Below are 26,717 nucleotides of genomic sequence, written 5' to 3' on the forward strand. Positions count from 1 at the left end.
ACGTACCGAGTACGACTACGACAGGTAAAGGAAGGTCCCCAAGAGACACCACTGAGTCCCTGACCCACTGGTGGGAAGAAGCACCCTTTCCGAATGGAATGTCCTCCCCCGTACAGGCACGCAAACCAATCAAGTCCAAAGCCCAGAAAAGAAAGGAAAGAAGAGAATATACAGGCGCTTATCCAGTGATCCCGGATGACCATCCTTGGCACACGGACCGAGAATTTAGGGCAGCACAACAGGAAGACCCTCTGTTACAGGAAGCCTGGGGAAGGGCTGTGGACCAAGAGGATCCCCTTATCGTAGGTCCCTACTTTTTCAGGAAAAACGGGCTATTATATCGCAAGGGTGGGAACCAACAGAATCCCCAACTCCTGATCCCCGGTCCCTTTCAGGAGAAGGTACTCTTCCTGGCCCATAGTCACCTTCTGGGAGGCCACTTCGGAGAGGAAAAGACCAGCCAAAAGATCTTGGATAAATTCTACTGGCCTGGGATTTTCCAACACATCAAAAGATTTTGTACAGAATGTCCAGTATGCCAGAGACATAGCAGATACAGACCCCCTAGGGCACCGCTACAACCCCTTCCCGTGATTGATGTCCCCTTTAGTAGAGTAGGGATGGACATAATTGGACCCCTATTACCCTCCCGCAGCGGATGTCGCTACGCCCTGGTCATTGTGGACTATGCAACCCGATTCCCTGAAGCTCTCCCCTTGCGGCAGCCCACCACACAGAACATTGCAAAGGCCCTCATTTCAGTCTTTACCCGGGTGGGGTTTCCCAGAGAAATCTTAACCGATCAGGGTACCCCTTTTGTCTCTGCCCTGATGAAACAGGTCTGCTCCCACCTAGGTATCAAACAAATCTGTACTTCCGCATACCACCCCCAGACCGACGGACTCGTCGAGAGGTACAATGCCACCCTGAAACAGACCCTTAAGAAACTGCTGGGGTTGGAAGCCAAACGGTGGGAGGATATGCTACCCCTGGCCCTGTTTGCCATCCGTTGCGCCACTCAGAGTAGCACCGGATACTCGCCCTACGAGTTGTTATATGGGCGACCCCCTCGTACCCTGCTGGATATGGCCCAAGAAGCATGGGAAGCCGAACCAGATCGTACTCGACCTCTTCCCGAGTACATGGAGAATCTAAAAACCCACTTAGCAGTCATTAGAGACATAGTACGCCAGAACCTCGAGAATGCCCAGAACAAGCAAAAGGGTCAGTATGATAAAGGCACCAAACCCAGGACCTTCGTAGCAGGCGATCTTGTGCTATTGATGCTACCCTCCTCTGATCAAAAACTCCTGGGACAGTGGCAGGGCCCTTATCCCATCCTGCGTCAGGTGACCTCGGTCACCTACGAGATAGAGATTGATCATAACCGTGGGGTGACACAAATATATCATGTCAATCTTCTAAAAAAATGGGAAGGCCCTCGTCCAGTTTTATCGGGAGCACACCACCCAAGTCCCCTTTCCTTCAACCCCTGTATTGACCACGATATCACGTCACAACAGAGACAGGAACTAGAGACAGTCCTTTTTCCGTTACGACATGTGTTTTCCTCTTCCCCGGGACACACAACCATCACCGAACACTCTATACAAACAGTACCCGGGAAGGTAATCAGACAAAGGCCATATAGAATCCCTGAGGCTCGCTGAGAGGTGATACGAAAGGAGACCGAACAGATGTTAAAGATGAGAATCATCGAACCATCCACAAGCGAGTGGAACTCCCCGATAGTACTGGTACCCAAACCGGACGGATCTGTCCGTTTCTGTATAGATTTCAGGGAGGTCAACAAAATATCCACTTTCGATACCTATCCATTGCCCCGCGTCGACGAAATGGTCGAACGTATAGGGAAGGCACAATATATTTCCACGCTAGACCTCTGTAAGGGGTATTGGCAGATCCCCCTCAGAGAAGAGGACAAAAAAAAAGACAGCCTTCTCTACCCCTGATGGCTTGTATCAATTTCTGGTCCTCCCTTTCGGTCTTCATGGCGCCCCAGCCACGTTCCAACGGGCCATGAATACAATCTTACGGCCTCATTCACTATATGCAGGCGCGTATCTTGATGATATTGTCATTTATAGTGACCACTGGACCCAACATCTAGAACACCTTCAACAGGTCATCACCTCCCTGGGGAAGTATGGTTTCACCATAAATCCTGCGAAAACCACTCTAGCCGCACAAACTGTTAAATATCTAGGTTACCTCCTGGGTGAAGGGTTAATAAGACCACAAGAGAGTAAAATTGAAGCCATCCAATCCCTCCCTTTTCCTCAGACTAAAAGAGACCTCTGTGCTTTCCTGGGGCTATTGGGGTACTACAGACGCTTCGTCCCCAACTTCTCCCAAAGAGCAGCACCCCTCACAGACCTTCTAAAGAAATCCGTGAAAACGGACGCCCTTCTTAGGATGCCCACAACCGTCTTGCTACAGGCGTTTTCCGATCTGAAAAACGCTCTGACCTCCCATCCTGTGTTGGTAAGCCCTGACTACACCCTACCCTTTATACTACAGACAGACGCCTCCGAACAAGGACTCGGGGCGGTCCTATCACAAAAAAACCTTCAGGGTGACGAGAAACCTATTCTCTTCCTAAGTAGGAAACTGTTCCCACGTGAAAAAAACTATGCCGTGGTAGAGAAGGAAGCACTTGCCATCAAATGGGCCGTGGAAAGCCTCCGGTATTATTTAGAAGGGAGACGATTCACCATCTATACCGATCATGCTCCCCTCGAGTGGATGGCTCAGAATAAAGGGCACAATGATCGAGTCCTTCGCTGGTTCTTGTCCCTCCAACCCTACCACTTCACAACCGTACATAGAAAGGGCTTAGAACAAGGTAACGCTGATTATCTGTCTCGATACCCTGTTTCCTCACCGGGTACAAGAAAGACAGCTAGGGGAAGGGAATGTGATCCCGCTCCGCGGGACAACCGACCCCGAGTCGACCCCTCACCTCTGTTTCCACCTCGCCCCGCATCATGCCCGAGTAGACGAAAAGGGTCCCCAACAACAGCGTCCATGACGACCGAAATCCCGCCCCTCTCTCCCATGCAGGATCCAATCCAGTGGAACGAGGAACCGGAAGGACTATCCTACGACCCCGGAAGTCGCGGCTCCTTACAGCCGACCGGAGACAGAAAAGACGGAAGGAGAGAGACTGACGCCGTCGAAGGATCGTGGCAGGAGCTTTCGGCTAGAGCGGTGACGGACGGAGAAGACGGGAACGGCGACAGCGAGGAGTGGACCGAAGAGTGGTGGAGTCCCACGGAGGTGGCTGAAGAGCGGCCGTAACTCGGACGAGAGTTACGTCGGAGCGCGTGAGTACCAGCTCCACTTAAGAGCACATTAGGTGCACTGTGTATATAGTAGGAATCCCCTCTCGTTGTAAATTGTTCCCCACTATCCTAGGCACGTCACCATTAGGCACGAGGCAGTTTGTATATAGATATCCACCTAGCACTGTATAAAGAGCACCCCTCTCCCCACCACCCTGTGCACTTCTTTTACTTTCCCATCCTCGACTCTTGCCCGTTCCTCCCTCCATCCGTACCTCCCTCACTCCCCTTTCGTTTCCTCTCACGACCCGGGTATCGGTGACGGGATCGGACCACGAGTCCAAATTACTAACGGCTCCCATTTCTTCTCTTATTGCCCTCCGAGGTGTTCTCCGACCACCCAGAGACGGCTACACGCAAGACCAGGACGCCCATCTACCCCTCGGAAGACTTGGAAGAACAGAGGAGAAGACACGCAGCCGGCCCCGGCATTGGACCCGACCCCTTCCTTTGTCACCGCAGCCCACTGTGTATAGACTTAATAAAACACTATCGCTCACTATATCCGGCCTCCTCGCCTGATTTTCCAGTCCGCTGTCCACCCACGATCACACTCCCTCACTCTATCTGTCGCCCTCACTCTATCTGTCGCCCTCATTCTATCTATCAGCCTCACTTTATCAACCTAATTTTATTTATCACTCTCACTCTATCTATCGCCCTCACTCTATCTATCGTCCTCACTCTATCTATCCATATATCGCCTTCACTTTATCTATCTATCTATCTATCTATCTATCTATCTATCTATCTATCTATCTATCTATCGCCCTCACTCTATCTATCTATTGCCCTCACTCTATCTATTGCCCTCACTCTTTCTATCGCCCTCACTCTATCTATCGCCCTCACTCTATCACCCTCACTCTATCACCCTCACTATCTATCTGTCGCCCTCACTCTATCTGTCGCCCTCACTCTATCTATCTATTGCCCTCACTATATCTACCTATTGCCCTCACTCTATCTATCTCCCTCACTCTATCTATCTCCCTTACTCTGTCGCCCTCTATCTATCGCGCTCACTCACTCTATCTATCTATCTATCTATCTATCTATCTATCTATCTATCTATCTATCGCCCTCACTCTATCTATCTTTCGCCATCACTCCAACTATCACCCCTCACTCTGTCTATCTATCTAGCTATCTATCTATCTATCGCCCTCACTCTATCTATCCCCCTCACTATGGCTATCTATCGCCCTCACTCTATCTATCTATCGCACTCACTCTATCTATCTATCGCCCTCACTCTATCTATCTATCGCCCTCTATCTATCTATCTATCTATCTATCTATCTATCTATCTATCTATCTATCTATCTATCTATCTATCGCCCTCACTCTATCTGTCGCCCTCACTCTATCTGTCGCCCTCATTCTATCTATCAGCCTCACTTTATCAACCTAATTTTATTTATCACTCTCACTCTATCTATCTATCGCCCTCACTCTATCTATCTATCGTCCTCACTCTATCTATCCATATATCTCCTTCACTCTATCTATCTATCTATCTATCTATCTATCTATCTATCTATCTATCTATCTATCTATCTATCTAGCCATCTATCGCCCTCACTCTATCTATCTATTGCCCTCACTCTATCTATTGCCCTCACTCTTTCTATCGCCCTCACTCTATCACCCTCACTCTATCACCCTCACTATCTATCTGTCGCCCTCACTCTATCTGTCGCCCTCACTCTATCTATCTATCTATCTATCTATCTATCTATCTATCTATCTATCTATCTATATCTATCTATCTATCTATCTATCTCCCTCACTCTATCTATCTATCGCCCCTAACTCTATCTATCTATCTATCTATCTATCTATCTATCTATCTATCTATCTATCTATCTATCTATCTATCTATCTATCTATCTATCGCCATAACTCTAGAAAATCTATTTCCCTCACTCTATCTATGTATCGTCCTCACTCTATCTATTTCCCTCACTCTATCTATCGCCCTCACTCTATCTATCTATCGCCCTCACTCTATCTATCTATCGCCCTCACTCTATCTATCGCCCTCACTCTATCTGTCTATCTATCACACTCAGTCTATCTATTGCCATAACTCTTATCTATCTATCTTTCTATCTATCTATCTATCTATCCATCGCCCTCACTCTATCTATCGCCCTACCTCTATCTATCTATCTATCACCCTCCCTCTATCTATTGCCCTCACTCTATCTATCTATGGCATTCACTCTATCGATCTTTCGCATCACCACAGCATCACTCAGCACCACCACAGCATCACTCAGGTGCACCACAATATCACTATGCGCTACCACAGCATCACTGAACGCCACAGCATCACTCGTAACCAACACAACATCACTCAGCTCCGCCACAGCATCAATCTTTGCAACCATTCAACAACAACTGGTTCAAATATGTTCTCTCAATGTTTCAAGCTTTATTACAAATGTCACAAAAAGATGTTAATATTTCACTTCTGTTCTTGGATTTTCGTCACAATAAAACACACTGAACATAATCTTCACAAAAGTTATTTACAAAAGTTTAAGCTATTGCCATTATAAATTACAATAACTTTTATTTAAGTATTAATTATTTAAAAAAATTAAAAGCCATTGTTATTTGTAATATCAATACATCTAAGTCACGTAAATACAACACATATTGCATTACAAATGCTATAGGTGTCACATTTGCGAAAATTAAAACTATTGGCATTGTAAATGACAAAGCTGTTAATTTGGCGATTTTCCAAACCAACACATAAATAAAAAATGTGTCATTTACAATACCAATAGCTCAAACTTTCCTAATGCGAGACCTATTGCATTGCAAATGCTTGTTTTTATGTTGAAATCATTTTTATCCAACTTATTAAATGACCTATTCATATTACCATTCACAGATTCATGCTGATTTGTTTTTTGCTTTTAATAATACTTGAGTAATCTAACGCTGCTCAACCGAAGATCCCTCCAGTAGATTTGAAGCTTAGGGTGGAGAGACAATACACTTGTTAAGGGAAGGTAATTCAAACCAGACATTACAAAGAATATTAACCCACCAGCAGTTCACCTACTTCATGGCATAAACCTACACCAGGCCCACCAAAGCACTCTTTAAAGAAGCCAAGGTATGTTCTAGCAGCCTGAGACCATGAACAGCTTGTCCTCCTTGTAGGTACTCAACTTTCGCAGGAAACCAAAAAGATACCTCGATCCCATTGACAATAGCAGTGTTTCCCAAACTGGATTGTAAGCCTTTTTTGGGGGGTCATGAATGTCCAAGCTATAAATAAAAGTGGCTTTAAATTCTGTATTTATCTTGTCACATTTGCTGTGCTTCGAAGACAGAGGTCAAATGTTAGACTGTCTTTTTATAAATTGCTGCTTATTTGTTTTGTTTATTTTACATGGGAAATTGGGTTTACAAACTCCTCTCACTTTGCAGTCAGATAAAAAAAAGTAAAGTAAATTATGTAACAATCTTGGCAGGTTCCAAGGACTGTGAAAGGAAAGGCTGTAGGATGTCATTTTTTGTAACACACAACAAAATGTAAATACCTATAAATAGTCTATACACATCGCGCAGTTAGGAAAGCAAACTTGAAGCAATTTTTTGTAATTCTGATGTGCGATGGAAGCAAAGATTTTATTAGAATGAAAACAAATCAAACACTTTACTTGGTGATGCAGAAATTATAAATATTCACTGAAACTCGATTTCCACATATCATTTATGTGCAATATAGTTTTATCAGTAAGGTTGTATGTTTGTGCAAACTTTCTGGCCATTTCAATGGAAAATGTGCTGCCTGTAAATGACAGTGCGCTACTAAATGATGCTTTGGTTACCTTAAAAATTGCCTGTCTTATGTCCATTAAAGCTTAGTGGGTTGCGAAAGTTTGTTGTTCTAAAAATTGGGTTGTGATTAAAAAAAGTGTTGGAAGCACTGCTGTAGAGCCTGTTGCTGTCTTAAGGTTTGAAATAACAGAGGAAGGACGTAGGTGAGACTAAGTTGTATAGGACTAATCATGCTTGCATGGTTTTGATTGATCCAAAGTTACAGCAATGATATCAATATTATGGTGAAATTCCACGATCCAAAGAATGAAACCCCCCCCAGGCCTTTAAGTGTGCTAAAAAAAGTGGATTTCTAAAAGGAATGTGGTTACGTATTTAAGGGTGTGGCTTAAACAGGTGAACTCCATTTTTGTGATTCCCGCAGTGTGTCACCCAACCACTGTTTTGGTTCCTCTCAGCTATTTCATCCAGATATATAACACAACAAATAGCATACACCTGAAACCTGCCAGCAACCATTGGCTATGTCAGCGGTTATTAACTCTGTAGGATAAATGATTAACTACAATGATTTTGTTGTAAATAATGACTATTGAAAATGTTTCAATCCTGAAATTGAGAGACTGAATTAAACATTATCAAGCCATGTGCTTTGCACAGAGGCAAAGAAATGGATGACAGCATGTATTCTGAACACCGTTTTGACCCACTGGCAGGCACTGTGAGAAAATCGAACTGGCTTCAGCCTCCACTCCAGAGCCCTCAATCGTGGACTGTTTATTAACACCTGAAGGGGATTCAAAATTCAATTCACAATATGTCAAGAGTAATATGATACACACAAAAACCAACAGAAACACAACATCCTGGCCTGGATATAGGGAGCACTCATGGGGAATTAAATAGCATTGAGTAAAACATTTGAAATAAAAAATGGAAGTAAATCGCCGACATGGATTACCGTACGCTTTTTACATTCGTTGTTCAGAAAACGATCAATGGTTTATCATTCCAGTTAAGGACATTAAATGAGTGCTCAATAGAGACCTGTGTTCGATGCCTGTTTTTAATTACTATTATTTCTGAGACCCGAGGGACCCGGCCCCCTTAAAGCACTGAGGCCCTCATCGCCTCCCCGCCCCTCTCACTCCTTCAGTTCAGGAAGGTCCTGAAGAGGTAATCTTTCATACAGGTGGCTTACAGCGAAGCTCGCATCTTCATGGGGGGGGGGGCATTCATCAACTCTAGCTCTCAGGTCGCGGCGTGTTTCCTATTCGTTTCAGCGCTTTAAAGTGGCCTAGATAGCGTAGCATTTTGTCACAATTTTAACATTTTGATATGGGAAGTGCAACTTGCCCTGTGTTCACGCTCAATGAGTACTGTTGGTCCAACCTGTAGACCCAACGTTCAGTATTTCTGCTGTCTTGAATTTGATTTGTTGCCCCTAAGCGCTATACATATTTACCTCATTGCGTCGTATATGCAACTAATTTTCTCTTATCCCTAAAATCCTAAAGATGGTTTTTTTTGTCCTCCTTAAAATGTAAGTTATGAACTCGTAATGCTCTTTAATTCTAAAACACGAAGTCCTTGGCTTCCTCAATAATAAGAACAATGTTTTTAAAGGCAATGGAATTGCCTTTAATGTAGATTGATGTGTTTGCTCTCCCCATCTGGTTCCAGATAGAAGGCAGGACAAGTTGTCCCCCTGATAAGGCCGTATTTTACAAGGCGAACCTCTAGGCCTGTCAGAGATGCTATCTCACTGACAAGACATGCACATGTTGCATTTTTTTTTTATCTGTGCAGCTTCAGCCTGGAACCCCTGCTTCTGATCATCCGCTAGTATGGGAAGTAACTGAAAGTGAATGCGGTGCCCCGGAGAGCTAATTGGCAAAGCCTGTTTGGAATGCAGATAAGGGAACCCTTTTGGCAGAAAGAGCAAAAAGTAAAGCGCACGTTTTCCTCTGCCGATGTCTCCAGCCCCAAAATTCAGCATGAAGTTATAGCTTTCCAGTTTTGTGATTTACGATGGTTCTGTTCAGGCTCAACATAGGTTCCAGGATTATGCCGATAGGCTCTCAGCGAACGATGCATTCTTGACCGATCTGCAGCTCTGTCTTTTTTGCATTTTCTACTCTGTAGAAATATGGCTTATACTTAAAAACCATCTATGTCGGAATACGTGAATTAGCTTTTACACTAATTTAAAATCCCAGTTCTCTAGGGCATCTCGAGCTCGTTTGAAGCATTAATTTTTGTAGCAAGACCCCTGCCTCCCCCTGTCTGATCTATTCAGTCATACGAAACCTTTAGTCTATTGAAACAATCAAAATAGTAGGGCTTTCTTCATATCTGTGGCTAAAAAGTCAGCCATTGTTTGGAAGTCGAAAGTCATGGGTTCATCATCTTTGCACCCACTAGCAACCCCACGAACCATATTTGACTCACCTCATTTGACTCACCTCATCACATTTTCCACATAAAGGTGCTCCAAAGGATAAAGACCCATTATCTTTAATGAGTGAGTTTGATTTACTGACCCATTCATTCATCCCCTGTTGGATTTTTGTATTATTCTGTCCTGCTTTTCTAATTCAGGGAATGTGTTGTCAAGAGTTTTCTTGTTTGCCTACCTGTGAGGTGGGTCACTCATTGCGTTTGTTAAACTAGTTTTCCAGTCATTGCCTCATGCTTCAATTCTTACCTGCCACCTAGGAATTCTCCGAAAGATCTTGATGTCTGCTTCTTTGGGTAAAAAAGTCTCAATCCTCATCTCTGCATTTCTTTTTATTCTTACCCCATCACCCCTTTGTCATCTATGACTCTTTATTTATTTTCATATGGTGCTGGACCGCAACATACATGGAGTTTAACAGCTCCTTTTCTATGGTTCAGGGCCACAATCCACTGGGGCATCTGATCCTTCACTGGATAGTCTGTTCCTCACTGCCTGATGCCAAATTATCATCCATAGGCCTGGGATTAAACCCCCTCTATGATGAGGTGGGATTCTCATCACTCTTTCACTTCTGTTTCTGCCACCTCAATATTGTAGTCCTTTCATAACCGCTCCTCATTTTTTAACCTTCTCCGTTTCCACTTTCAGACATCATAGGAACCCTTAGGCCATGGTGTCAATCCCAGTCACAGGAGCATCCGAGGAAGGTCTCCACCATGCTGGGCATTCGACCATGCCATAAGGGTGTTGTTTTAATGGCCCTTGACAATATGGGTTTGTTGGCTTCTATCCTATCAATATTTTGGCTGTTTCTTTGAGAGCATGTTTTACTGAGAAATTAGACATGTAGCTTGTACGGAGCAAAAGCGTGAGCTTATGTGGAGCTGAAAGTTCACACACTATGTTCACTTCTAAGAATAAGTGGAACACTTCTGATGGGATATCTTTAACTTGCCTCTGTGCTCCTCTAGCCATGTGTTGATGTGCACTTCCTCAACACTATTAAGAAGGTGTAGCCTGCTTCTAAGCATAAACGTAGGCTACAGGAGTTAATCGGCTGTTCCAATTGAACAACTTCACAATGGCTTGGGGGCTTGTTTTCTAACTTTAGTGTACTGTTTTGGCTAATGTGCTTAGAGAAACAACTGGATTCTCTATGCCTTCATCAATTAAATACTTTTTTGGCATGATGTCTTCCTGACAATAAACTGTACTTAAACTGACTTGACATCAGCGAGGACAAATTCCACACCCTTCCTCATAGTGCCTGGCTGCTTTAAGTACATTATGTTCACTGCCACACGGCTGTTTCTTCTGTGAAATGATGTAAGAGGTCTTACATTATTCATAATCGAACCGAAATGTAGATGGGAGTTTAATCCACAATCAGTCTTGAGCCTTTTGCTTGCATTCTTCTGGAGATTTCTTTTTGTGTTCACTTCATCAGCCTCACGCCTGTCTTGTCCATCTCGTTTTTGCTGCTAAGAGTTATTTGGAACAATGACCCAATAGAAGCTTCAATGGACATTTCCTCATCTGAAAGGGGGACTTACATGATGCCTAAGGAAACCAGGACCGAATGGAAGCATTCAGACTAAATATCACATTATGTGAACAACCTTTTACGGGTGAGTTCTGATGAAAATAATGCTTCCTCTCCAATAGACAACCTTTTACAAACAAAACTATGTAATCCAAATATAGGACCACGGCCGGCGAAAATGTGTATGAGAGGCTTCATGACCATAGAAAAAAGAAATAAATATTGCCCTGCATTTACAATGGATCAGATATCATAAACTTGGACAAGTGTGGTCTGCTACCTGAGAAGGGGAACCTCATTGGTCGGTATGCCTACAAACATGTACATCTGGTTGCTTAGCTGCTGAACATTTGCCACTTATGGTGCTCTGGGCTATGAGTAATAAAAGAAGTGCACAGGCGCACACTCACGCCTTCATCCCCACAACAGCGTGGTGTCACCCTACTGTGTGCACCAACAACTGACAGGTAAGTCATGCTTGTGTTAGACACTGCTTTGTTGCTCTGCTAACATGTGGAAGCCCTTACTTTCTTGCAAGTTAACCTCGGTTAATGGGCACTCTTTGACCTTCCTGACAAGGTGAAGCATTTGTGCCAATAGTAAGAATAATTAGATAAGATAACCACTTATCAAACAAGTGATCTCTCCAGCAGTCTACTTGTCATACGTTACTGCTGCCACTCCTCCTGGTGGAAATGTGTGAGATCTCGCCTTTGTCGAAAGCTTGATTTTGGCCTGCAAGGTAGGTAATAGGTGGAACGTGCCTGTCTTTGCAGGGTTGTCTTGCAATAACAACCAGGTCTGGTGTCCAGGTGTGGCACTTTGCGACCAGGCGGATTCATAGAGGGCTTGTTTGAAAGCAGATCACATTTTGTTATCTAGCTCACACAGCTTTACTCCCTTTTTGGCGGAAATGTCTGCATAATAGTGGTCAAAATTAACGTGTTTTCTGACAAGTTATATGATGTTTCCCGAACATCCTTTGGCATATTGTAGTCGCCAAGAGAGAGAGAATGTGTGGGTGTGTACATATTGTAATTTAGTTACAGGATTTTTAGCACTTCGTTTTTTAGAAAAGGTACGTGATCTTTGCATTTGAAGAAAAGTAATATATTCATTAAATGATAAATATCAATTATAGTTGTTATTCGTTAGCTTTGTGAATATATTAGATCTACATTGACACTATTGGGATCCTTTTTGCGACCGCTGGAACACTATTTTAAGTAATGCATGTTAAGAAGCAGGTTAATGCAAAGCTGCATCGGAGGAAATACAATCAAAATAGTGCAAATTAAGGCTGGTTCAATAAAACCCATAATGTGGCATGAAATTATCATGTGTTGTATGCAAAATCTATTTTCTGAAAGACGATGATTTATTTCTTTAACCAGGTGCTGTGTTCTTGGCTAGTGTGCAGGGAGTGGCAATCAATATAGACCCGGTTGTGTACACATGGCTTATGTACCAGCCGCAGAAAAGGAGCAGCAGACACGCGCAGCAGGTATGGTTGGCATTATGATAAATCACTCCTCGCATAGAAAATGTCTTTATTTCACGTGCCGATTGTGAGATGTTCTGTACTGATATACATGGCTTAGGGATTGTGCCATGATTTACTGTAGAAATAGTCTGAGTTCTTTACTTTAAGGTAGTCCACAAACAAGTAGCTTGGCTGAAGAGGCAGCTGCTTAAGCCTGTAGAGAAAGTACATTTATGCTGTGTTGATTCACAGTTTTCAACACAATCTAGCCTCCCACGTCCGCCACTTTTTAGACTACCATTAAAGTTCTACAAAATGCCCATAAAAAAGCTTTTTATTCTCCTGAAAAGACAGAGTGACTATAAGATGTAGAGTTATTTAGGCTAGTTTGCAAGTATAAAGAATATTCTATCCCTTTTGCAGTTTTTGCCAACTTTTCCCCTGTTTTTCCCTATATTTTAAGTGGACTCGCCATTCCTATAGCCGCACAGATTCCCAGAGTCTAGTGGTGAAACGATTCAAGTTCATGGGCTCTAGATGTACAATTCAATGGTTCATGGAAGTTAAGTGATGGCGTATGTAACAGACAAATTAATTAATCATACAACGTGCTAATATTATTATTTTTAACATCACTCCAAGGCTACATCAGGCTCCTTCGTTCTGAAGACAGAAGAGAGCAGCATGTCTTTTACACAATTCAGTCTCCTAGTTCTAACTCCCTGCAGCAGTTCCCTAGCACCAGCATCACCTATCACTGTAGTCAAATGTCTCATTTAAGTACATGATTTTCATTTTTGTTCATCCTATTCTGTCCATGAATGTGGTGTGATTGTAGTGGAGTTCAGTAGGCTTCATTCTAAAGAGAATGCAAAGCTCTAGTGCTTCTAGTTTCATCGTCAAGATACCCATCTTAACGAACTGGCCTACACACAGAGAGCATTTGACTTACATTGAACCGCCTGGGTGACATGGTACACAGAGCGTCAATAAAATCCATCATCTCTCCTTGCTCTCTATCTCTGATATTTGTGGTACCAGCTACCCAGGATCTTGTTTCTCTCTAATTGAAAAGTGTTAGTTTAGTCTTTCTGTCTTTAATAAGGCTTTCTTCACCACTGATGTCAGGCTGATGGGTCTGCCCCCTAGCACTTTTGCCTTTTCCCTAATTCCCCGAAATTGTTACTTAGTGGGTCTGCCATCATCTTACTAGCCTCCTTCAGTATCCTAGTATGTGTCCTATGTTCCACTGAGTTATCCTTATGATTAATGAACAGAAATATATAGATTCACTAAGAGAATTTTTAAACTGTACTTCGACTTGAGGAAGCATATGTTGGTTACAGATCCAAACGATGTCTGCTTGAGGTGTCTATGATCCAAATTTTGAGATAAATGCTTCCTGATGCACCTGAAGGCCAATCTGAACACAAGAAACAGGACCAGTCACATTGTAAATTGTGGATCTGCTTCAAGTCGCAGGCCCACTTCAGGTCTTGTTTGATGACATTCTCAGGTATATTGAAGATGAAGTCGAGAGACAAGTCCTACCACGAACACAAGAAGTCCAAGAGGGACTCCTCACTGTTCTGTAGTTACTGCTCTGGGGTGAAGTTGTGCAGTCAACGCTCAAAGGGCCTGACTTTTCGTTCATCATACGACTGCGAACCCATCCCAAAGCTGGTAATGGTGTGGCCCAAGTTCTCTGGGCCACCTTCAACCTCACAGCAGGTAGAGGCCTCCAGAGAGGCTATTTAGGATGATTCTGGCTTCCACTAGAGCTCCTTTATGCCCCATCGTGCCGCATGGACCCCCAGTCTGACTTCTGCTGGCTGGCCTGCCCCAGCCAACGACTGACCTCTTTGGGTCTCCGTCCTGTCCTCTAAAGGCCCCAGCCCATGCCTCTGCTCTTTCAACGGAGTCCTTGTCGTTTTCAACTGCTCAGGCACCTGGTGCCTACATTGATCTGTCGCCTGGACTAGGCCTGTCTCTCGGTATGAGATTACCAAAGCGCAGCCTAAACTTTGGATGAACTCCAGCCTCTGTCCTAATACCCATTCCACGGAAGGCCCTGCTCAGATTAGATTCTGATGTTGTTCAAAGACTTAAAAATGCCCCACATGGTGAGAAAGACAACGGGACGGAAGACAATTTACTTCCCCAACTTAGTACACAGATGCTGCTCTCTACTTAGGCCTACAGAATGCCAGTGGTCTCAGTACTTCCCCTAAGACAGAATTGGATTCCTACTGGGGTACCTCACCTGAAGAGAGAGCCTTCTTCCCGCAATAGTCTGCATAGCAGCAAACATTTTGGATCTCCAGTTGCCAATGGCAGCAACTATGGCAAATCTATTACTTCAGACCCCTTACTGTCTTCTAAAAAGGCTTTGGCAGGAACGTTGGTGGCAATGTAGTAGAAACCATGTACAGTTCCCCCTGCCAACCCCCGCCGCAGTACATCAGGTTGCTCAATACTTTAAACTTGCCCCAAGGGATCCAGCGTTACTGAACCAGCACCCTTCTCCATAGAGCCTGGTGTTTCAGGCTTCCACCAGCAAAGTAAGTCCCAGTGTGTTCACTACAATGCCTCAGCGCAAGTTGTTGAAGTACATTAAGATGTTCAGTGAAAGATTATTTTCCTTATCCCACTTGGCACTGAGGTCCCTGAATGCCACCTGCCTTATTGGACACTACATGCATGTGTTGTTGGGATGTGGCGATTGACATCTTACCGGCCATCCCAGGCGAATTTAGGAACTACTACGCCTCAGGCATCCTGTAAAATGATTTACACACATATGATTGAATGTCAATGTATAATGTGTCTGTGTGATTTAAAGGGCTTCAATACCTTGGGTTGGGCAACGCTATAAAATAAATAAGTAAAAATAGTGGTATGACTGTACAACTTCACCCCAGAGCAGTAACTACAGAATAGTGAGGAGTCCCTCTTGGACTTCTTGTGTTCGAGGTAGTTTGTTGGTTACTGACTGCATTCTGCCCCTCTTCAGCTGTAGGACCGGCTTTTTGGAGACCCCTCCCCCACTAGGAGAGTCAGAGCCAGCGGTGCAGGGGACACCTAGAATCTACAGGTTCTTCTTGCATAAATCATACATTACCAAAGAGACCAGGACAACGAGCCGTGGAGGGAAGTAAGTTATTTATTAGCTCGAGCTAAGGACAGGGTCCCAGAATGATACAAAGACAATTCTACGGAGACTGCTGCTTCAATCCGCAGCGCACACATACTTATAGCGCTAACCACGCCCATTTGCACAATACATAGTTCCACATTTTGACAAGTTCCTTATCTGACAAGTTCTTCATCAGACTTGTGGTACAATCGTGGCCAGGGGACATCTGTCTCTGATTGCACAAGGTCCACAGCCACCTGCTTCCTTGCTCAATGGTGTGGTCACAGGGTGCAGCCTCGTGCTTCCTTGATCGGATGGTGTGGTCACGGGGCACAGCCTCGTGCTTCCTTGACCAGATGGTGTGGTCACGGGGAACAGGAGTTGTGACAGGCTGAGTTACCAACAATGGACAGGATATGGCTGAGTCTCTGACACAACTGGGGGGGTGAGGCACACAGGCAGCTTCTCGGAATCGGCTCAACCACAAGGAGCGAGGAGGGTTGTGCAAGTTTCAACAGGGACGTGGAAAACAGTTCTTCACCGGGTTGCCGAGAGCATGGCAACACAAAATGGAGTCGTGTGGGTCATTTTAAAATACAGTTCAACACAGCTGGGACCCAACCTCATTTGACTATTTCACACTGCGCAATTCAGCCACTCAAACCCTAATGTTTTGTTGAAATGTTTATTTTGAGCAGTTGAACCTTGCCCTGGAACATAAGAACAATTAGCATCAGACATAGTCAAGCTCACATCTAGCGTTCTGTTGTGTCAGATGTGTTGGTGTGTCCTAATATCTACACAAATAATTTAAATGCCACTATATTTTCTTATTTCTTTTATGGCGTTACCCAACCCAGGGTGTCTGAGCGCTTTAAATCACACAAACACATCCCCCTTCGCTGCTGGCGTTGGCCAACGGCCGTTGCGCGCACTACCTTCGTAGTGCTGTGCATGTCCATTGGCCGACGCGGCCCCGCCCACTGCACTAAACCGCCATACCGAAGCGGAATTGTCGCCGCGGTTAAGCGATTATAAATTGACAATAAATCATGTGTGTGTAAATCATTTTACAGGATGTGTTATATAAGATAGTGAGGGTTACAAATTGTATGAGTCACATATCCTTTCCTTCATAGTTTACTGTGCTATATTAGAAGGATTACAATTTATGAACTGCACGTAACTAAAGGATCCCTGTGTTAAAAGCAATCACCCATTTACGCATCTACATAAAATAAAAATCCGTCATCTGTATATCACATGATGGGCTTTGCGTGAAACATATTAACCCTACATGCTACACTGATTAAAAAATGGGACGAGACAAAACACCTGTCTCTAAGGCAAGAGCATTAACCTCCAGAGTTATCGTAGCATTATTATTTTTTCCTGAGATTTACTGGGTACATAAAGATCTATGCAGCAGGTGCCTTAACCCCATTAGGTATTTTAAAAAAGCAGACTTTGTAACCAATTAAGCAGAACTGAGTTACTGCCATCTTTCTCCTTTTTTTAATAACAGACTTTATTGATGACTCCATTATCTGATACAATTCAGTAAAATTGTACAGAGGCAGTTTTTTCCTTTTCAAAGGGGTTACATCATATATTCCGTATACGAATTCTGTATCTAACATTCAGTGTAAGTTATTCGTTCAGTAATCACGATCTCACATGCCATTGGCAGTAAAGACTGAGGATACACACTATAGGATTTGCCAAACATAAAGCCATGTACATTTCTAATGAACAGTAATAACCTGTGTAAATCCAACTCCCCTCTCCCTTACCTACCCACTCCCACTCCTGACCAGTCCCGTTCACTACTGCAAAGGTATCTATAGTAACTCATCATAAACAGCCCACTCTGCAGGCTGCAGCTTCCTTGGGGTATACTGCCCTCTTTCTCCTTGTTGCCAATTTCTTTCTGGCAGAGTTTCAATAAGTACATGTTTATGTGGATACCTAGATCTTGCACTGGGGTTGCATTCATTTTTGGCACAACTCAGACGCAACCTCTAATTTGTTAAATATTGTTATGCGCTCATATATACTCATGATAGACCTGCTTAACATATGCGAGGTCTTAGAATCTGATGTCATTTTTTGTGATATCACTTTCTGTGAGGTCATGGGTTGTGATGTCATGTGCGATGTCATTCGCTGTGATGTCACTTACATACTAACTAACTTGGTTAATGCCCCACTTTTTCTATTTTTTTTATTTTTTAGGACTTGTGCCCTACTGGAAGAAATATATTGGAGAAATGGTGTTGGTGGTTGTAGGAGGCTGGCTTAGTATATGGGGCACACTCTCAGGAATGATGCACCTTGCACCAATCCTGGCAACCCTTATGGTGATTTTAGTGGCCTTTGATAACCATAGAAAGCTCTCAAAGTGGTAGCTGTGGATAGAAGCCTGCAGGCTTATCTTGAAGGAGTGTAAAGCAGCTTGTTTTACCACATTCATTCGACAGTGTAGATTAGATGAAAAAGAACCACACAGTGTTTATGAAAATAAAACTATGTATTTTGCCACATAATCACTAACACATTGGTATATCTCCTACCCGGAGATATCAACAATACACACAAGAGTACTTCAAAATAATTAGGCAAGAAGCACAAATATACACTACTGTTCATTGGAAGCCCATACAATATACTAAGAAAGTGGAATGCAAACTTCAAGGAGAAAGGGATTTGGTCCAGAAGACTCATAGAAGATGGGGACACAAGGAACTACCCAAGGTAAGTACCCAAGAACCCCACAGAGGATGTCTTCAGAGTGGAAACACAGCAGTGTGCCCAGTGTAAGTCAATGGAGAAGTCATGGTTGCAGTTTTATAGAAGAAGGACTCTTCCCAAAGGACCCCGAAGAAACCCTTTGGAAGACAGGAGGTTGGAGAGTCACCCCACACATGGATGCCCCAGGAACCAGCTTACCTGCACCTGCGAAGCCGGGTGCATAGGGGTGAAGTAAAGTCGGAACCTGCCATTGATGACAATGGAAGACTTTGAAGAAGATGCCTCTGAAGAAGCATGTGAAGGAGTCCGGTGGAATTTAAGAGTGGATTCTTGAAGAAGAAAACCTGCAAGCAGAGGGAACAGAGTTTATGCCACTCGTAAGTGACCAGAAGGCACAGAAGCACAATGCCCACCGATGTTGGGAGTTTCAAGAGTGAAGATGGTGACATTGTTGCTGCAGCTGTGAGGACCAGGCGATGCTGAAGTAGACCAGGAGCCATGCACGAGCTGGCCCATGTTGGGTGTCGTGTTCAGGTGTTCGGTGTCTTAACGGGAGGATCAACAAACCTTGGTTGCCGTAAATGGAGTGGAAAGCAAAAGGATGCAAACATTGGGACCAGTAAGATCCAAGCAACTCACCAAGTGCAGATGAGTCAGAGCTGACCCCGAGCAAGCAGGGAAGCCCACTGAAGCCAAGGGAGACCCTCAAAAGTACCCACAGGCGAAACCACTGGAGTTGCAAGAGGACCTCAGGCAGCTCACCAAAGATGGAGGCCCACAGGACAAAGGATGCAGCGAAGATGCAAATCTTTGAGGGATGAGGTGCTGGAGGCTGAAGCTTCTTGTAGCCCAAAGATCACTGGAGTGCAGAATCAGCAAGCCTTGGCAACAGCAAGTCACCACAGTCCACATGGGTTTGGTCCCAGCAGCTTCGATGAGGGATACTGTCCTCAAAATTGCAGAGAAGACAGGCCAGGCCTCTAGGAAGCTGCAGAACCACCACCTGTGTTGCTGCACCTCTGGAAGTCCTTTGGATGACAGGCGTAGCAGACCAGTTAGCTTTGTTGTGGTGCAGGTAGATGGAGGGGAGTGACTCCTTCAGGCCAAGGGCGATTTCCTTGGATGTCCTGGATTCCCACAGGCCCTTTGGAGAACCTGGATGATGCACAGACACAGATTACTCAGAAGACTTGAAGAACAGCAAGACCAGGAGCAGTAGCAGTCTTCCTTGATGCAGTCTTGGGTCCATTTGAAGTCCGACGAAGTCCACATGTCCAAATGTTTCAGAGGTGAGTCTTGTTCCAATCCAAGGACCTTCCCATGGGGGAGCTCCTAAGTACCCAAGGAAAAGGGTTGGAACGACTCTGGGTCCCTCCCAGAGGAGGGGCTGAACAGAGGGGAGGATACTCCCCTGTTCTTTGCCCAGTTTCGCGCCAGAGTGGAAACCAGGGGTTCCTGAACTTTCTCCAACAGGAGTATTCAAGGAAGGCACAAATGTGCCCTTCAAAGCAGTCTTGTGCCACTTGCAAGTGCCCCCACCCCAGCCCAATACACTAAGTCCTGTCTGGGAGATGGTCACACCTCCCTGTGACGTGACAGGAAGCCTATTGTTCTACCTTCCCCTGCTCGAGCTCAGCTCAGCATCAGGAGGGCACAATCGTGTCTGTGGTTAGCAGCAGCACTAGGTTGCTGGAAGACCCTGAAAGGCTGTTACTGGGAGTACAAGGGGGTTCCCTAAGGAGCCCCCCAGTACTTAGGATCATTCTTCTAGCATCGGATCAGTGTTGAGGTATGATTTCAACATGTTTGATACAAAACATGACCAGGTCCAGTGCAGCCATTATATAGTTATCTCGTAATAATTGATGTCCACTATATACCTTAAAATGGCTGACCGCTCTTACAAAGCCTGGAGAATCGACTCCGGGGTTTGCAGGGGTGTCCTGTTCCTGCCAGGGCACCCTCATATTTGTAACCAAGCACCCTGCCTACCACAGGGGTGACATCGTTTTTAAGTCCAGTGACCTCAGATATAAGGAAGCATACATCTTTTGTGAGAAGTGCGAGCACCATCTCACACAGGCTGCAATGGCAGTCCAGTAATCAAGTTTAAGTGGACTCCCATTGATGGCGGAATACATGCTGCAGCCCATGGGAGCCTCTGGTGTACCTATGCCCTGGGTACCTTAGTACCATATACTAGCGACATATAAGGGTACACCAGTAGCCCATTGTGGATGTACCAAAGTACTCACCAGGAGAAAGCACAGTTGCTGGGGTCCTGACTGACAGAATCCCAGCAGTCTACAGTCAAACTACACTGACACCAGGCAAAAACTGGGGGTAACCATTAAAGCATAAACTACTTTCCTACACCCCGACATACCCACATCAACGTAAGGACATGAGGCTAACCTTGCCCATTTGAGTCTTCATTTGCTAAGTGGAAATATCTGGAAAGTCCATCTTCATTGGCATGGTTACTCCCAGGTCTATGCTCCACTGAAAAGTCCATCCCATGTAGTGAAATGGACCACCTCAAATGTTTGAGGGTTTCACCCTTCATCTGTTTAAGCCATAAGCTGGGCATATGGTCTGTCTGAACAATGAAGTGAGTGTCAAAAAGGTATGGCCTCAATGTCTTCAAAGTCCAGACCTCAGCAAATGCCTCCCCGTTCAGAAGCTGATCAACGCTTCTCCCTGGGGGTCAATTTTCTGCTTATAAAAGCTACTGGTTGATCCTGACGTTCTGCATTAAGCTGTGACAATACTGCACCTATCCCTATCTCAGAAGCATTTGTATGGATAATGGGTGGTTTGGAGTAGTCAGGACTTTTCAGAATTAGAGCAGAGCATATGGCTTGCTCCAGGTTATTAAATGTGTTCTGACAGCTAAATGTCCACTGACCTTTCTTAGGCATTCTTTTAGAGGTGAGATCATTAAGGGTGTCACTATGGATCCATAACCCTTAACGAATCTTCTGTAGTACCTAGTAAGGTCCAGGAAAACTCTGACCTGAGTCTGGGTAGTGGGAGCAATCCAGTCCATGATGGTCTGAATTTTAGTCTCCAGTGATTGAACCAAGTACACAACCTTGCTCTGCCCTATCTGTCTTTTTGTGACCTTGATAGTGAGGCCTGCCTTCTGCAGGGCTTCAGGTACGTTGCTGAGGTGGACCAGGGGATCCTCCCAGGTGGAGCTAAAACTGCTATATCATCAAGATATGCTGCACTATAGGCTTCCATACCTGTTAAGACTTTATTCACCAGCCTCTGAAATGTGGCAGGTACATTTTTCAAACCAAAAGGCATCACAGTAAATTGATAATGCCCACTGGGGGTTGAACATGCTGTATTTGCTTTGGCATCCTCATTGAGTCTGACTTGCCACTAACCAGAATTAAGGTCAAATATACTGAGATATTTGGCAGAGGCCAAAGTATCAATCAGTTCATCTGCCCTTGGAATTAGATGAGCATCAGTCCTGGTGACTGCATTGAAACATCTACACTCAACACAAAACCCCATATCTCGCTTACCATCCTGGGTGTGAGGTATTGGTACAAGGACTACAGGACTTGCCCAAGGGCTATCTGAAGGCTCAATGACTCCCAACCCCGACATCTGTTGGACCTCGGTCCTGATGCAATCTCTGACTTGGTCAGGCTGTCTGTAAATTTTGCTCATCACAGGTAGGCTGTCACCTGTGTCCACTTCAGGGGTACACCAGGTTGTGTGACTGGGTGTCAGAGAAAAGAGACCAGAAAATTGAGAGCCTGTCTATAATCAGCTTGCTGTTAAATCACTGAGGCTGTTTGCCAAGGCAACTTCTTCACCTGATCTGGTCAATCAACAGGGTCTTGAGAGAGCAGATCAGGGAGAGGATCAGTCTCCCTCATCAGTGGCCATAAGCAAGCTCATGTCAGCCCTGTCAAAAAAAGGTTTCGGGCAAATCCTGTGGGGACTTCTTGGAGTACTTAGGTCAACTAAGTATGACCTCACCTCTCTTTTCCAGTATAGTTTGAGGGCCACTCCTGTTGTCTGGGAGAGCTGTTGGGGCCACAGGCTCCCAACAACCACACTTTTTGTCTTGGCTGGTAAACATTAAGTACGGCATTATGGTCATGTCAAGCTTTCTGAAGCTGCTGGCTGGCCTCAAGGTTTTTGCTGGCCTTCTACAAATACTCAGACATGTGAGAACGCAGGCCCAGAACATATCCTACTGTATCATGTTTAGGAGGCTTGAGAGGTTGCTCCCATCTTTCTTTGACTAGACATAATGGGCCCCTAACTGGATGTCCCAACAGAAGTTCAAATGGGCTGTAGCCCACCCCCTTCTGAGGAACCTCTCTTTAGGGAAAGAGAAGGCAAGGTAGTAAGACATCCATTTTCGCCTCAGCTTTTCTAGGAGTCCCACAATCATAACTTTGAGGGGCTTGTTGAACCTTTCAACACGCGCATTGCCCTGTGTATGGTAGGGTGTGATAAACCTATAGTTAACACCACACTCTTTCCACATAGCAGTGATATAGCTAGACATGAAGTTAGTACTTCTGTCTGACAAGACCTCCTTAGGGAACCCAATTCTGGAAAAGATTCCCAAGAGAGCCCTAGCCACTACAGGAGTGCTCCTAAGGAGAATAGCCTCTGCAAATCTAGTGGCATGGTCCACCACCACTAATACAAAACTATGTCCAGATGCTGGTGGAGGTTTTAAGGGACCTTCAGTGTCGATCCCTACCCTCTCAAAGGGAACCCCAACCACAGGTAATGGGATAAAGCGGGCCTTTGTAGTGCCACCTGTCTTACCACTAGCTTGGCAGGTGACGCAGGAGTGACAAAACTTCTTGGTGTCTTTTGACATGTGGGACCAGTGAAAGTGAGTGACAAGCCTGCACCAAGTCTTGCTGTGCACAAGATGTTCTGGAAGGGGAATGTGTGCCAGGGTCAAAAAGAAACCCCTGAACTTCTGAGGTATGACCAACCTCATAGTGGCACCAGGCTTGGGGTCTCTACTTTCAGAAAACAGGAGCCCTTCTTCCAAATAAGTCCTGCGGAACCCACTAACATCCCTGCTTCCTGAGCAGCAGCTTGTTGTCTTAGTTGTTCAAGAGAGGGGCAGGCCTTCTGCCCCAGACTCAAGTCTTCCATTGAAGGACCCCTGCCCCCGTAACTCTGCATTGTCAGACCCAAGCTCCCCTGGGACAGTTCCTTCATAGGTACTGACATTATCTCCCTCAGGAGGCTGATTCACATTTGTAGTCTTAGAGGAGAATACATCTTTATCCTTCTTGCTCCTTCTCTTGGGGGCTGGCTGGTCATTTCTTCGGGACCCAGGGCTCTCTCGGTGCCTAACTTCTTGGCCTCAGCCCTAGTGACAGCAAAGATACTGGCTGAAATCCCCATCATTTCTGAATGAGTCCTCAGCTCCACTTCAGACCAGGCTGAAGTTTCCAAATGATTGCCCAGTAGACAGTCGACAGGTAGGTCAGGGATGCCACAACACTATTTGGTCCTAATACCCTTCCCCTGATGAGATTGACAACTGCTATGGAATGATCTTTCCTAGCATTGTTAGCATTGGTCACTTGGTAAATCTGACCAAGTAGAATCTGCTCAGGAGGCACACGTTTCTCTGACACCATAGTGACACTGGTCCCTGTGTCCCCTCTGTATACCACAGCTTCCTGACCATTGATGAGGGGCTGTTGTCTGTATTTGCCCAAGTTAGTGGGACTTACAATAAGGGTGGCAAGCTTGTAGTGTAGTTCCTATATTCCCAATAGGCTCTGCGCATTGGAATAATATATCCTATAGATGTGACGTAGGACTTATGTCTACTAAGTCTCTATCAAATATAGTAAACTTAATTGTGAGTGCCAACTAGCTCAGAGGTCACTAGAAACTTTCTCGAATTCACAAGAAGGGATTAGTTTCTGACAACCGCATAAACATGACAACTTTGTTTCCCCAAGATAAAACGTATCTTCAGAGTCGTGGAAACAATAGATAGATATTTTACTCAGTCATTCGTGCATGCTTCGTTTCACCAGAGGTGCAGAGAAATAGAGAGACGGGCGTTTTCAATAAAAAGGTATTTATTGAACAGTCTTCTTTCTCATGCAGAAGAAATAACTGCTACAATCGTAAGACTGGCTGTAAAGTATAATGCGTACAGCAAGAAGAGTATTATAAAATTATACTGTAAAAGCATGGTATGGTTTTTACGCCATAAAATACATACATAAATAAAGACTAAAAGTACTCAACTGGTGCTTCTAAAATACGCCTACCCCGATGTTTCTAACCTAAGTCTAGTACAAGGGAAGAAGTAAGTGTGGTGTAGCATAAGTTTAGTATTCTTTTTGCCAATAATCTATCCAAGATTTCTCTTAGGGTCTAATCAGCTCCATACCTTCGTTTAGAATGAAGGAGGTCTGTCTCAAGACTCGATTTCCCAACACCCCGCAAGGGGAGCTTGGACACACTGGAGCTGGATTTCTCGGCAAGGGAAAAGACAGCGTGTCTCTCAGTGCGTCTGCTGGAGGGTCGTCTTCCTTCGGCACTTGCTGTAGCCAGATGCGTCGGGCAAGTAGATAGTCAAACTGCTCCAAACCACTGTGTGTTTGCTTGGGCAAGTGCGGGCATATTTATACCTTGAAGGTGCCGAATTTGATGTACAGGTGGACATAATAACATCATCAAAGAGTCTCAGTTCTTTGAAAACTCCATGAGTTCTTGGACAAATCAATATTCAAGCAAGGGGAAGTCCCTAACTGCTGAAGCCGAGTTTTCCAAGAAATTGTTGTGGATTTTCGGAACTAGTGGAAGTAGCCATGCCGTATTTGGACTGCAGGAGCTATGTGTAAATATGGTTATGATTTCTATGCCTATGTAAGGACATGGTGATTTATACCTATATAAGGGCATGAATCGGGAAAATTACACTAGCGTCCTAAAATGCTATATAACAAGCTCAGTGTCACCATCACAGACTTAAAACAGCCTGAGTGGGTGTCCTAACTAGGCCAGACCCCACTTCAGTACCCAAGGTTAACCCAGCTAAACTCTTGGGGGCACTACTACTACCAGAGCTATTGCTAGGGCCACTAGGAGGTTTAGGAGTAGTAATAGCAGTATTGGTGCTAGACTTGCTCTATGGCCTTTTTCGTTACACAAATAGGACCAACGTTTCTTAATAGAGGAGGAAGAAGAAAGGGACCTACCCCCAGAGGAAGATTTTTGAGGACCTTCAGAAGACTCTTTTCTTTAGATTTCTCCCCACCTTTCTCTTGAGACTTTTGTTTCACGTTGGTGCGGACCCATTTGTCTGCCTTCTTTCCCAATTGTGGAGGAGAGATCTGAGTCCACCATGTACTGGAGCAGTTGCTGATTTTGACAGTTGTTATCGATGTGCTTCCTCACAAGTGAATTGTACATTTCATCATAATCATGCACATTACTTCCATGAAGCCAGCCTTCCAGAGCCTTAATACCACTATCTGCAAAATCTACCCAGTCTAGAGTGTTTGTCTTCTGTGTCCCTAAACCCAACCCTGTATTGCTCAGTGCTTAACCCAAAGCCATCTATGAGAGCACTCTTCAAGACTTTGTAATTGTCTGCATTTTCTTCCTTCACAATCAAGAGTTTGTCTCTACCTTTGTTATCAAAGGAAAGCCACATGATAGCTGCCCACTGGCCCTGAGGAACCTTGTGAACTATACAGGACCTCTTTAAAGCAGTAATCCAATTATGCATGTCATGACCCTGCTGGTAAGAAGGGACTATCCTGCTCAAGTTCCTAGTCTCAAAAGAGTGTCACCTAACTCTAGGTTCACTAGTGCTGCCACCATGGGATTCTTATCCCAAATTCCTTCTAGCCCTCTGGACTTCTAGGGTTTCCTTATCCAGGGCCAACTGTTCCTTGTTGATTCTGAGCTTGGCTCTCTCAACTTTGAGCAATCCTCTCTCTTGCTAGAGATGGAGGTCCCTATTGAAGTGGTAGAAGAGGTTGTATTAACTGTGGAGGATTTGGACCTCCCCTGAACACATTTTACCCTTCCAGGAGGAATAAAGGGGATCCTTCGTCAAGGGCATCCATCTGTTTAATTAGAGCTATTACCTGGGGGACTAGAGTTCTTCTGTAGGGGGTCTTCAGACTCCTCCTGGA

At 44.6% G+C, this 26,717-nt stretch overlaps 1 protein-coding gene across 1 annotated transcript in view; it reads left to right on the forward strand.

The window, feature by feature from the left end:
* Nucleotides 1-26,717, forward strand: part of VPS13B (vacuolar protein sorting 13 homolog B) — a 2,999,480-nt gene that overhangs the window by 1,062,203 nt on the left and 1,910,560 nt on the right. Inside the window, exon 20 of the mRNA XM_086966051.1 lies at nt 12,571-12,680. Within this exon, the coding sequence (XP_086822177.1) occupies nt 12,571-12,680 (110 nt within the window). The remainder of the gene's footprint in view (nt 1-12,570; nt 12,681-26,717) is intronic.

This window comes from Lissotriton vulgaris, chromosome 4_1 (genome assembly GCF_964263255.1).
Source record: "Lissotriton vulgaris chromosome 4_1, aLisVul1.2, whole genome shotgun sequence".
Classification (NCBI taxonomy): Eukaryota; Metazoa; Chordata; class Amphibia; order Caudata; family Salamandridae; genus Lissotriton; species Lissotriton vulgaris.